The following is a 14,410-nucleotide window of genomic DNA, read 5'->3' as shown; positions in this document are numbered from 1 at the left end:
ACTGAACTGCTACAGCTAAAATTTTGCACATTGCTAATGTTACTGCTGCTATTTCATATCAAGTATCTTCATCTTGATTTGCACATTATTAATGTTAAAGCTGCTATTGTTATTATGTAGTTGCACTCAATTGTTACAGACTACTGCACTACTGTTTTCTTTTTTCTTAATTATGTGTATTTTGTATTTATTCTTATTCTATTTAGGTGTATGTCTGTTTTTATTTTTATATAATTTGCACTTGTCTTGGCATTCAGTGTGGACTGCAAAGAAAGAATTTCATTGTAAAGGGAAACTTGCTTTTCCTCACCGTGCATATGACAATAAACGTTTTGAATCCTTGAATCCTTAATGGGCAGTCGTCAACATGCAAGCAATCCAGTATGAATATGAAAAAAAAGTGTGTAAATTAATTGACATAATCATGTAGTACATGAAGTCAAAGCTGATAGTATAAAAATGTAAAAAAAAAAAATATATATATATATATATATTTTAATACCTTGAAAATGTTATTTAAACTTGTTTTAAACACAGTTTTATTCATATGCAGATCAAAGTAGCTAAAATAAACACAAATTTACCATAAGCTAAATTACGATAAGCTAAAAAAAAAAGTATAGGACCAGCAATTTAATCTTTTTTAAAATAATAATTATTTTATATTGATTATAATATCTATTTTTAAATTATAAAAGTAATAATAATTTATTATAAATTATTACTTAAAGAATTAAATATAAATAAAATAATAAAAATTAAAACAGTTTTAACTTAAAATCAAGTCCTGCTCTGACCACTGTGTACACTGCAAAAAATGCTTTTCTTAGATTTTTGTCTTGTTTCCAGCCAAAATGTCATTTAGTCATTTAGCAGACACTTTTATCCAAAGCGACTTACAAATAAGGACAATGGAAGCAATCAAAATCAACAAAAGAGCAATGGTATGCAAGTGCTATAACAAGTCTCAGTTAGCTTAACACAGTACACGTAGCAAGTATTTAAAAAAAAAAAATATATATATATATATATATATATAAAAATAAAACAGATAGAATAAAAAAAGAATAGAGCAAACAATTATTAACACTATTATAATAATTATCTTAATTTTGACTCGTTTTTTCTGAAAAAAAGATAATGATTTTTACTTGTCTAGAAAATTCTTCTTGATTCTTTAGATATTTTGGCTGGAAACAAGACAAAAATTCTAAGTAAGAAAATCATTTATTTTTGCAGTGTATGTAAATATAATGAATAATAAAATTGCCAACAAGTATCACCTAAAGTCAAAGTATTCTGGAGTCATACCTTTTGTTTTGGCCCTTATATTAGACTGGAAAGTGACAGTACAAATGGGACGAGCACATGATGCAAAACTCAAACCTGCGTTCCTTTGCTCTACGACTGCGTGACAGCTCTGACTGGTCATAAACCGTAGTACAAGTTGCACAGTGAAAGAGAAATCAGAGCATGACTTTCAGATAAAGGACTGACTTTAATACATCTTCAAGTAAAAGTGTTTACACATGGTATAAAAAAATAAACGGAGGGAGCCAACAAAGAACCGACGAGACAGATTGCAAGACCAGTCGCTTTCAGATATATCCCATGCGACTTCACATGTGCGATAAGCAAACGTGTGCTAAATCCTTTATAGTGCAATAAAATCAATGCAAAAAGAGATGAAAGGTGAGTAGGAAGAGATCATCTCTGTGTCTAAAGCTTCTCGATTTTACACAATGTGCCTACGCTGTTATATTTAACTGGTTATGACTTTAAATTTTCTGGATTTGACATCATTTGATCGGTCTACAGTTGGAGACAGTCCTGACAGACAGAAGAGGAGAGGAGAACATCATTTTCCTCTTTTGAAAGACATTGCTGCATTTCCCAAATATTAGAAGTCCATGTCTAACTGTCATAAAGACTGAAACTAGCAAGTAGCAAGTAGAAACTGATGTAAAAATTCAGTCTCTTGGACATGCATGTGATTTGGTCCGTTGTCCAGGCGAGGGTATTTAGGATCTGGACCAATCAGACGACAGAGATGAAGATGACAGCGTCCTCATCCTTGGTGGATTGTTTGAGGCTCAGCAAGATTGGACGACAGCAGGCAGCCTCTTCGATATCAGAGATTTTCCCTGAAACACAGGACAAATAAAACAAAGAGAAAGACAAATGATTTTGAACGGCATTAAAAACATCTTTACGCATGCTAAACAGAAAATGACTCCTTTCAGTGGGTCATTTAAACAAATCTGTATCTGTAAAGGAGGGTTATTTTAACCCGGAAACCTCATGACAGCACACACAAAACAAACAACTTGAATTTCAGGGGGGATGCATTATATGGAAAGTTCACCCAAAAAGAAAATTGTTATCATTTATTAACTGTCATGTTATTCCAAACCTTCTGGTGTGAGGAAATTTTTTGTTTACCACCGTAGCTCTCGGTTTTTTTAAGTCTCCTATGCTCACCAAGGCTGGATTTATGAGATCAAAAATACAGTAAAAACAGTAATGTTGTGAAATATTATTACAATTTTAAAATAACCATTTACTATGTTTATATATTTTAAAATGTAATTTATTTTTGAGATGGTAAAGCTGAATTTTCAGCATTCCGATCTTCAGTGTCACATGAGAAATCATTCTAATATTCTGATTTGGTGCTAAGGAAGCATTTTTATTATTATCACTGTTGAAAACAGTAGCGCTGCTTAATATTTTTGTGGAAACCTGGATATGAAAAAAAATTTAAAACATACTGGAAAAATGGAAAAGAGCAGCTTGGACATTCTGCCTAACATCTCCATTTGTACTCAATGGAAAGAAAAAATAAATAAATAATCTCTCTCAATTTTCATTGTTGGGTCATCATTTCCTTCAACAGAAACATCACATGTATCCTCGACTACTCAAACAAACATGAACAGGAGCTACACATACAGGTAGAGGAAAAGCAGGGTTACCTGGAAGCAATGCCTTCCCTCAAAACAAGTTCTTACTTTTCTGTGGACAAGATAGAGAAAAGTGAACAGGTACACATTTTGGCATCTGTTGCAGCAAGAGACCAAAATGCAAAGTCATGCAGAGAGTGACAAACCACAAACACTCAAGTTATCCCTGTTGGAACTGTCATGACAACATGATTTAACGTGACATTACAAGGTTTGGGGACGGGACAAAGCACCAGACAAGCTTCATCTGACCAGAGCTGCTGTCTGATTGGTCAGGTAAGCCATCGTTGAGGGGGGTGGGACCACTACCACTTACCACATTACGAGTGAACTTTTCAAATGAGGTTCTGCGATCCTGTATGCTTCCCAACTTCAGTCAACGAGATGAAGAGTGAAAAAAGGGACTTACAGCATGGTGTATATAGGTTTTTATTAGGTTTAATTAATATGCCCATCTATTTGTGTCAATTCAAATGTATCAGATTTAACTATCAGAATTAATCACTTTCTTGAACTGCTGAATCACTGATTTATTTTAAAACAACAGATTTTGGTTTCTAACGAATATAATATTTCCTCAAAATAATACATTATAATACTTGCATTTTACTGCTGTTATTAAAATAACATTATAACCATAACAACTAACCTACATCATCCTATCCTACCCTAATCCCAAAATAAACTTTTTGTTATTCTAGAAAGTGTGTTCTTGCATTTAAAAACAGTCGGACAAAAGAGTGGAAAATAAGGCCTCAGTACACATTTTTTAAAGTTGAGCTATTTTTCAATTAGGGCCCTGAAAACAGGGCTCTAATAACATGTTAAATGCAATGCAAATAACACAAACAAACAATACACTGACTTCTACGTTCAATGGTTTACAAAAATAATATGCCAGATTTGGGTCTTTTCTCAGCAAATACTTTTATATATGATTAATTTAAAGCTTCACATACACTACTGTTCAAAAGTTCAGGGTCAGTTAGATTTAAAAAACAAAAAACAAAGAATAGTTTTATTCAACAAGGACACATAACATTGACAGTAAAAGTGGCAGTAAAGACATTAAAATTAATTTCAAATAAATGCTGTACTTTTGAACTTTCTGTTTATCAAAGTGTTTGTACTTTATTTTCCCCACAAAAATATTAAGCAACAACTGTTCTCAACATCGATAAGAAATGATTTTGAGAATCATGTGACACAGAAGAGTAATGGAATAACTGAAGTAATGGCTGCTGAAAATTCAGCTTTGCCATCACTGGATTAATTCACATTTCTAAATATATTAAAATAGAAATTTTACTTTAAATTGTAACAATATTTCACAATATTACTGTTTTTACATGTTTTTATTTTTATTTTTTTATAAGCATAAGAGACACCTTTAAAAAATATAAAAAATTTACTGACCCAAACTTTTAAACAGTAGTATATCTGTGTATCAGGGCATTCTTAATGTATTCAAGATGAGTACTGATTATGACTGTAAGTCAAATTGCTTAATGTTTTACCTTTTTCTTAGCTTGCAGAAGCTCCTGGTAGGCACTGGATCTAATAAAACGGCTGTAAGAGTCACTCTTCATCAGCTTATAGATGTGTTCCTGGGACACACACATTTACAGTTCATTTGCATGTTTATAACCTAAATTGTATGGCTTGTTTTCATCAATTTTCATTAAAAAACAATAATCAGCGTAGCTGCTTAAAAACATAAAAACCTGTGCATCCTCAAAAGCGTATCGTCCGGGGTCCTTGACGTTCTGTGTGGTTTTGTCGTAGCTCTTCGAGTCAACGTTGATGGCACTGGGGGCTCCAGGAGCCAAAAACTCCTCCCAGATCTCCTGCACCCGTGTTGGCACCTCACGGATTGGCCTCCTCTTTAACTCCTGCACTGCCAGCCAGAATCTGAGTTTTGGATAACAACAGAGAATGAATTAAGAATGAAAAAATAGTTGCTCTGTGGATCTGCTGGCTCGGTGAGTACTCCTCACCCGCCAGCAGGGGGCATAAAGGGGAAGTGTAGGTGTACCTCAGGTTTTCCGAGCTAAATTCAGACTCCAGGAACTTGAGGAACTGCTCTCTCCCAACGGGATCTTTCAACACCTCATTGATTCCAAAACCCCAGCGTCTAACTCTAGTCTGACCGGGTTCCTTACTGTTCACACATACACAACACATTATACATATAGTACACATTTATCTGTGAAGACAATAATAATATTCACTGTGTGTGTCTGAAACAGACCTGGCCTCCATCTCCCACAGCGTTGTGTCATCTGATATCCAGGGGTTGGAAGGATCAGGAGTGGACAGGAAGGGGTCATAGTCTGAATACTGTTCAGTATAACTCAGCAAACTACAAGAAAAAAAAAAAAGAAAAGAAAAAAAAAGTAAGGGATAAAAAGAGGAAAGACGACAGGTAGGAAAAAGGAAGATATTTATTAGTAAAATAGTATATCAAAACACTATAGCATTCACATGTACTGTACATACTAATCATGTGACTCAATTTCCATTCAAATGTAACCAATAAATGAGAAAGCAAAAACATGGGTGTTGGGTAATGTTTTTTTGTTTTTACTTTTTATTGTGCCACTGATGATAAAAAGCAACTTAGTAATTTTTATGAAAAGTAATGCAAAGATAAAAATAATCTTTATTTTGTTTGTTTGTTTTTTAATTTTAGAAAGTGCTATTTTTGCTGTGGACAGGTGTTTATCCTCTGCATAAAATAATATATAGTTTCTGAAGTTTTTATTATACATTCTATAAAACAATTTTTAAAAACTATTAATATACTGTATGTAAATGTGTTATGCTTCTCAGTGACTTTTACATAATGCAACAACATAGTAATTGTTCACCATATATAATCCTAGCATGAGTTTTTTAGCTAATTTTTATTATTTTAAATATTAGTACACAAAATGATTAGATAGGTTACATACAAATTAAAAAAAAAAAAAAACATGCATGGATATTACAGTGTACATTTAAGAAAACATTACATAATCTAATTATATCTAGTAGACATAGCACACATTACTTTTAAGAAGTTACCTCCAACACAGATGGATATTTACATTTTATATTTTGATCTATAACTCATTGTTGCAAGTCGGTTTCATTATACGTTGCACTAAAATCTTCAAGATGTTGTGGCATTCTAATAGAGCCATTGATCTCGCAAAGGGAGTAAATTTGAGGATGAGAAACAGAAACATGTTTGTCAGCATGAGTAATATCTACACAAGCCATTAAAGAGGTCGATAAGAAAATGTTTAAGCACTGTAGAATAATGAAGACCTGTGGATCGATCACAGCATAGACACTCTCTCTCTCTCTCTCTGACTTACCTCTCTGCAACTTTGGACATTTTCAATCGATGTCGGTCTAACTGTGCTTGCCCAAACTTGATCTGGAAAGACAATAGTGGTAATAGTCAAGGTGAGTGTATGTGGGTGTGTGTGTGTGTGTGTGTGTGTGTGTGTGTGTGTGAAAACAGATGGCAAATGCAGCCATGGCAGTTTTCCACACAGCTGCCAAAAAATAGCCAGCGGTAGTTAGCTGGTCACCCAAGCTGGACGAGCTTAAATTTTAAAAAATTTGACCACTTTTTTACAGTGGCCCTGCACATGCAATGTGGGAGGGAAACTAGATATTGTGGCCATGAATTATAATTTGTTCCCACAAACAATTAAAAGGAATACAGTAGTTCACCCAAAAATGAAAATTTGCTGAAAATCTAGTCACTCTCAGGCCATCCAAGATGTAGATGATTTTTTGTCTTCATCACAACAGATTTTTAGCAACAGAAATTTAGAGTTACATCACTTGCTCACTTTAGTTAAATTGTGGATATGTTTTACTATTTTGTTTCCTCATTTTAATGTAGCTAAACCATGGTCACAATTCCAACTAAAACTAGGGAATGACTTAGAACAATTCGGCCGTGATTTTACTATATAACAAAAAGTTGTGGGAATGAATTCTTAATTTATGGCTATGCTATCTTTCCCCCCTATTGTCTGGGACGCTGGACTTTTCGACCTTCTACTGTCCACATAAACACCAACTCCAAATAAACCAACTGTATAAGTGACCTGAACAGAAAATATAACATCCTTACAAATCGGTTTACATAAAAATCTATTTCAAAACAGATACAGAAAGCAAAACAGCATATCAATATACAGATGCATCTCAATGAATTAGAATGTCGTGGAAAAGTTAATTTATTTCAATAATTCAACTCAAATTGTGAAACTCGTGTATTAAATAAATTCAATGCACACAGACTGAAGTAGTTTAAGTCTTTGGTTCTTTTAATTGTGATGATTTTGGCTCACATTTAACAAAAACCCACCAATTCACTATCTCAACAAATTAGAATATGGTGACATGCCAATCAGCTAATCAACTCAAAACACCTGCAAAGGTTTCCTGAGCCTTCAAAATGGTCTCTCAGTTTGGTTCACTAGGCTACACAATCATGGGGAAGACTGCTGATCTGACAGTTGTCCAGAAGACAATCATTGACACCCTTCGCAAGGAGGGTAAGCCACAAACATTCATTGCCAAGAAGCTGGCTGTTCACAGAGTGCTGTATCCAAGCATGTTAACAGAAAGTTGAGTGGAAGGAAAAAGTGTGGAAGAAAAAGATGCACAACCAACCGAGAGAACCGCAGCCTTATGAGGATTGTCAAGCAAAATCGATTCAAGAATTTGGGTGAACTTCACAAGGAATGGACTGAGGCTGGGATCAAGGCATCAAGAGCCACCACACACAGACGTGTCAAGGAATTTGGCTACAGTTGTTGTATTCCTCTTGTTAAGCCACTCCTGAACCACAGACAACGTCAGAGGCGTCTTACCTGGGCTAAGGAGAAGAACTGGACTGTTGCCCAGTGGTCCAAAGTCCTCTTTTCAGATGAGAGCAAGTTTTGTATTTCATTAGGAAACCAAGGTCCTAGAGTCTGGAGGAAGGGTGGAGAAGCTCATAGCCCAAGTTGCTTGAAGTCCAGTGTTAAGTTTTCACAGTCTGTGATCTGGGGTGCAATATCATCTGCTGGTGTTTGTCCAAGTCACTGCACCCGTTTACCAAGAAATTATGGAGCACTTCATGCTTCCTTCTGCTGACCAACTTTTTAAAGATGCTGATTTCATTTTCCAGCAGGATTTGGCACCTGCCCACACTGCCAAAAGCACCAAAAGTTGGTTAAATGACCATGGTGTTGGTGTGCTTGACTGGCCAGCAAACTCACCAGACATGAAACCCCATAGAGAATCTTTTGTCAAGAGGAAAATGAGAAACAAGAGACCAAAAAATGCAGATGAGCTGAAGGCCACTGTCAAAGAAACCTGGGCTTCCATACCACCTCAGCAGTGCCACAAACTGATCACCTCCATGCCACGCCAAATTGAGGCAGTAATTAAAGCAAAAGGAGCCCCTACCAACTATTGAGTACATATACAGTAAATGAACATACTTTCCAGAAGGCCAACAATTCACTAAAAATGTTTTCTTTATTGGTCTTATGAAGTATTCTAATTTGTTGAGATTTGAATTTGAATTTGTTGCCAAAATCATCACAATTAAAAGAACCAAAGACAAACTACTTCAGTCCGTGTGAATTGAATTTATTTAATACACGAGTTTCACAATTTGAGTTGAATTACTGAAAAACTTTTCCACGACATTCTAATTTATTGAGATGCACCTGTATGTAAAGGAAGAATAAAAGTTTGTCTCTATGTTAACAAAAATCCCTGTAGTCTAGCAAAGGGTAAAAATTAAACTTCATCTGACATCAAGTTATCAAATAGAACACTCAGATACATTTGAAATTCAAATTCAAATACTCTGCCTATACAATCGGGTGTTACCTGTTCCCGAAGCTCTTCCTCGGTTGGTTGCTTGGCCTCAGGGGCGGGTGTGTGGGTGGGGCTATGACTGCGAATGTCATTCTGAAGACCGTACACAGACTGTGAAAATCATCAGAATAATTTACAACCATATTTACATAAATTTAAAACAGGCTCAGATATCAGAGAGGAGATTTCTGTGTGATTGCATCAATGATTGGAGATTTCATATGGGCAGCTGCGTGATTGCTGAGGTGAGCCGTTCTGGATTGGTAGGATTTTGTGATTGGTGGATTGATTTAAGATTGATTCAGTATTCTGATTGGCTCAGTGGTTGATTGATTCATCAAATGCAAATGCTCAATGGTATAATGAGTGGAATAAATGCTGCAGTGATTAGTCACATGGTTTAGGATATTAAAACCTTGAGTAATTTGATTAAATGCTGGATTTCCTGCAGTGCTAGTGGGTTTTGTGTTACCTTTCTTGTTTTGTGAGGGTTCTTCATTCTGGATGATTTCTTTATGTCCACTTCTGTTGTGTTCACACACCCTGGCTGATACACACACATATACACACACTTTGTCAATATAACTGTCAATTCTCTAGATGACCTATAGTTTATGGTTGCCAGGCAACCGTGTTGCTTTGACTGTAAACCACCTGACGCAGTGCACCTAACCAGCATACTCCCTCCTGTTTTGGGAAAATGAGATGATATTTTAAAAAAGGCATGGAGCTGTCAATCAAATGGTTTCCTGCTGGTTAGACTCAGTGTTTCCACTCTCCAGTACAGGATGAACTTTAGGTCCAGCATGCCTCAAATGTATGTTGGAGAGAAAATGAAAACAGCCTAAAGACACTGATGCAATAAACCCCATTTGAACCTGTACTGGCTAAATATGGACAAGAACTGCAGCATCTCGCTATTGCACATCGGCTTGAAAGATCAAGCCAAGTTAGCATGAAATTGCTAATGAGAAGGATCAGCTCAGTGTAATTGAGGGAGAAATTGCTGCTTCCTTCAAAACAAACAGCTCACAGACACACAAGTCATAAAGCAATATACACCAGGTGATTCACGCATATAGACACTCAAAACCACAAGGACCTGTGCAATAATAATAATAATACCGTAAAAAACATTGTTTAATGACTATTTAACATAGAAATGTAATGAAATTGCATAGTAGCTTAAGTTACTACTGTTGTACTTAATAAAAAACAATGGGTAAAAACATGAATAGATTTAGACTTTCTTGATTAGATCAATATAATAATTATAATTTCTACATACTGTATATAAACTACAGGTTTGAATACACATTTAAAAACTATAACTACTGTAGATGAAATAAAAATGTACGTGTATACATTTTCTCAACAAGTTGGCGTTTTTAATATGACCATAAAACATTTCTACTATAATATAATAGTTCTAGTATTATATATAGTATTAATATAATAAAACCATGGTAAATCTTCATAAAGCATTTTCTAAGGATTCCAAAGGGTTTTAAGTTGTATTTCATCAATTCTATGGGTAGTAAAATGAACTAACAAAATAAAATAAAACATTAAATCTAGTTTGTTTACAAATATGAAAATACAATATTTACAAAATATTTTATATAACTGAATTAACTGCATTAAGATACATCAAACAGCTGAAATGTTAAAAGGATAGATCAGGTAGGAATAGCTCTTTGGAGGACAACTGCACATTTTCACTTTTTACTTTGCAGAATATTGTCCAAGGAAATGAATGATATATGATTTTCAGAATGTGTGTTTCAGTTTTATGACTAGCAAGCAATTCTTCAAGCACAGAGGCGATTCCATTAACTCAGGGGCTTCAACACTGTTATGTCATTCCTCTGTGAGGGAACAACTTCAAACACTCGAGAACAACAAAGATAATTCTGAAGAAGAAAAGAGAATAGCTGCATTGTTCTTCCACAGACTTAGTCCAGCACTTAGTCCACACACATACATTTACTCACCACTGGTCTGTGCACATCCCAGAAAGCTCTCTCCTGACTGTCCAGTATTTTCCTCTCAATTTTGTCTCTTTTCTTATCGACTCTGTACAGACAGAACACCAAGCCAAAGCAATTAAAACATTTAACTTCCAAAAGAAAAAGCAAACATGCAATGAACCATGCAACTTAGCTGAAAAGTCATAAAGCTGCCTAATGTTTTGGCACTCAGAGGCACTATAGTGCTCACAGAATGGCCTTGAATTACTTAGAACAACAGCAGAAGTGACTTATAAGACAAGTTCTGTGCAATCCAGAAACAATTTTACCGCACAATTTATGTCCAAGAGACTTTTAAAATCCATTAGCACAGACAACATAAGAACAACCAACAGTTTGACAGATATTTCTAGAGAACTGCCCATTAATATTTTAATTCTTACTATGTAAATAGTCACTTTCCTGTCTTCTGACTGGATGGATGGCATTTACAAATGCACAACAAAAAATACATAACATGATCACAATATTTGAAAGACTGAAAGATACATACTTTGCTTGAGCCTCTGCTTGCATAAATATAAACTCCCATTTCCTGGCGAATGCCCGCTGTAGTCGTGCTAAACTCTCCTGAAAGAGAACAGAAGAACAGAACATTTTTAGATGACCAAATTTTAAAAAACCAAAAAGCTTTTTTGTAGATAAGGAAGCCATCTGTTTAATGTTGTGTACCAGTCATTTTAACCCTTTCGTCCAAAAATCCTAGTTAAGAATAAACTTACCTTAAGGTCAGTATAATAACTTCCCCCCAAAATTGGATAATTTTTGTGCTTTTTGATTTTTTTTGGAACTGACTGATTATAGGCCTCAATGATCAGACCTGAGTATTGAGACCTGAGCATTGTCAAAATAATCCTTAAATAATGACAGTAAAAAACAGTAGCATAACCTCAGATCAATGAGGCCTATGACCAATCAGTTCCACATACAAAACCTGCGCTAACTGAAAGAAAACAAGTTGTCAAACAGGTATGGTGAAAATATAGCATAATTAGAGATTCCAAGCATATTTGAAAACGAAGGGCAACACCAAATTAGGTAAAGGATTTTCAACACAGCACAAGGGTTAACTTAATAATAGAAAAATGAAGAGGTGGCCCAATGATTACATGTTTACAGTTCAATATGAGAAAGACGTTGGTGGAAAGAGATCTATCATTATGCAGGCCTACCGAAGAGCTTACATGGATTATGCAAACAAAGCCTGACATTTAAAGCCCAGCTTGGATTAGACCGACTTTCTTTTTAAAGATTGTCATTACTTTATTATCTTCTATCTAATAATGTCTGAAGTACAAAACCTGAGACGTGCATTGTTACAATTAAGAGAGAGCGAGGAGGGAGAAACAAAGAGAAGATTACTTACAGCTTCATAATCAGCAAGTTCCAGACGTGCTTTGTTCTGCATTGTTCTTTTGCACAAGTACACAGCTGCAAAGAGAAGCCGAGAGGTGTGTGAAAAACACTGCTCACACACACCTCAGCAGCCCTCAGGGCTTTCAAATGAGTTGTACTAAAATATTTAGTAAACATTTAACATATTTCACACCAGCTTGTACCGAATCGCACCTGAGCGTTGCTTTGTTCTGATTGCAGAATTCAGAGCAAGCATAATTTACCTAACCCAAGGCACACTCATGCACACAACCACAATACAGGATGATCGCAATTGTATTCATCGGTATTTGTTAGTAAAGTATAATACTGCACAAAATGCCCTTGCTGCAACCACATTTTACATACAAATACCTATGAAAATGAATTAGATTAAAATACAGAATGCATAGTACAAGTACAGCTCTCCTGGAAACCTAGATATAATGTTGAGGATGAAGGATCAGGTTTTATGTAGTGACAACAAACGCATACACACGATCCAGCTGGAAGGATTTGATTAGGTTGTGTTTACATAGGCTAGTCTTATTAAAGCGCACACACTCCTAACATTCCATGATCCAGCTGATCTCCAGCCATCTGGAGGACTTCATTAAATACATGTTCATATAGACCGGTCTCAGTAAGATACAGAAAACAGATCCTGCACAAAACTCACCGTAGTCAGTGTTCTCGGGCTCCCAGCAGTTTGAGGGCCAAAAATACGGAGTCTGACAGATGAAAGAGTACAATATGAACTCCAAGCACATATATTTTAAAGATTGCAGTTGTTTTTTATGAAGATTTAGTCACATTTTACGTTGATTACAGTGATTATTATATATTTACATTATAAAGTACTGATTAATTCTAATGAACAACATGAACTTAATGTTTAATTATTTGATGGAGCGATCAGTATCTGAGCTAGCTACTGTATTGCATGTTATTAGGCTGCTATATAATTACCTTCAATATATTTGGTATGGATGCTGTGTTTTAAAGTGTTTCCAAATGTTCACTCTCTATTTTGCTTCTCAAATCAGCAAAACAACTGACCTGAAATCTGTAGAATGTGCCATCGTCTTTAAGAGTGAGCACATGGTCAGAGATGGGGAAGAAGTAGCCGTGAGCTGCCATCAGTGTGCCCAGATGAAGAGCCTCCACTAGAGGAACAAAAAATTGGGTTTTTAGAAGTCCAAGAAGTGACAACCAAACTCTTTACACCAAGATTATTATTATTTTTTTCTGTTCTAAAATTAAATGTACAAAACAAGGGGTATGAAATGTGGGTAGAAATGCGAAATTTGAGCAGAATGTCAGAAACACTGACTGTGATTCTGGAAATAAAATTTGCATTAACTGAACTATTGATGGAATTTTATATCTTGGTATCTTGGTGTATTGGTATTTGTTTTTTTGTTTTTGTTTTTTGCAGGTTTTTGTGAAAGTAAATTTTGAAGACCAAATAATGAAAATATAAGGAATAAATTGAAGGGAACACAATGCTTCAATATGTTCTCTAAATGTAAATGCCTATAGGGAACACACAATGAGTTGTATTAGCAACACTTCAAAGTTTGAAAATACAATTTCCAACCATTCTCATTTTTAATTCATTATTATTAAAAAAAAAAACAAAAACACACACACACACACACACACACACACACACACACACACACACACACACACACACACACACACACACACAATTCACTTCATTTTGTTCAGTTTAGATTTTGTTTACATTCGCATTTCAAGTAAATGTATCTTGCTCTAAAGAATTTTGTACTGGAATATTTGTATTGGAAAACAAAAATACTAAGGAAGATATTCATTTATTGCAATGCATGCAAAATTTAATGTCTCTATATACAGGTGCATCTCAATAAATTAGAATGTTGTGGAAAAGTTCATTTATTTCAGTAATTCAACTCAAATTGTGAAACTCGTGTATTAAATAAATTCAATGCACACAGACTGAAGTAGTTTAAGTCTTTGGTTCTTTTAATTGTGATGATTTTGGCTCACATTTAACAAAAACCCACCAATTCACTATCTCAACAAATTAGAATATGGTGACATGCCAATCAGCTAATCAACTCAAAACACCTGCAAAGGTTTCCTGAGCCTTCAAAATGGTCTCTCAGTTTGGTTCAC

The 14,410-nt window shown here is 35.0% G+C and overlaps 1 protein-coding gene across 2 annotated transcripts in view; it reads right to left on the bottom strand.

Moving 5' to 3' along the window:
• Positions 1-1,352: 1,352 nt before the first annotated feature.
• rgs7a (regulator of G protein signaling 7a) overlaps positions 1,353-14,410 on the bottom strand; it is a 60,974-nt gene continuing 47,916 nt past the window's right edge. The window contains exons 5-19 of one of the 2 annotated variants that reach the window (XM_058750065.1): positions 13,307-13,413; positions 12,927-12,978; positions 12,240-12,304; positions 11,367-11,443; positions 10,838-10,919; positions 9,498-9,530; positions 9,316-9,390; positions 8,856-8,954; positions 6,326-6,387; positions 5,215-5,325; positions 4,999-5,124; positions 4,688-4,874; positions 4,481-4,570; positions 2,976-3,015; positions 1,353-2,144 (exon numbers count right to left, since the gene is read on the bottom strand). In XM_058750065.1, coding sequence (XP_058606048.1) covers positions 2,995-3,015; positions 4,481-4,570; positions 4,688-4,874; positions 4,999-5,124; positions 5,215-5,325; positions 6,326-6,387; positions 8,856-8,954; positions 9,316-9,390; positions 9,498-9,530; positions 10,838-10,919; positions 11,367-11,443; positions 12,240-12,304; positions 12,927-12,978; positions 13,307-13,413 — 1,187 coding nt within the window. In that variant the 3' untranslated portion in view covers positions 1,353-2,144; positions 2,976-2,994. The remainder of the gene's footprint in view (positions 2,145-2,975; positions 3,016-4,480; positions 4,571-4,687; positions 4,875-4,998; positions 5,125-5,214; positions 5,326-6,325; positions 6,388-8,855; positions 8,955-9,315; positions 9,391-9,497; positions 9,531-10,837; positions 10,920-11,366; positions 11,444-12,239; positions 12,305-12,926; positions 12,979-13,306; positions 13,414-14,410) is intronic. The other variant, XM_058750066.1, reaches the window with a different exon arrangement.

Source organism: Onychostoma macrolepis, chromosome 17, assembly GCF_012432095.1.
Source record: "Onychostoma macrolepis isolate SWU-2019 chromosome 17, ASM1243209v1, whole genome shotgun sequence".
NCBI classification, from domain to species: domain Eukaryota; kingdom Metazoa; phylum Chordata; class Actinopteri; order Cypriniformes; family Cyprinidae; genus Onychostoma; species Onychostoma macrolepis.
This window is presented reverse-complemented; position numbering and strand designations above follow the sequence as displayed.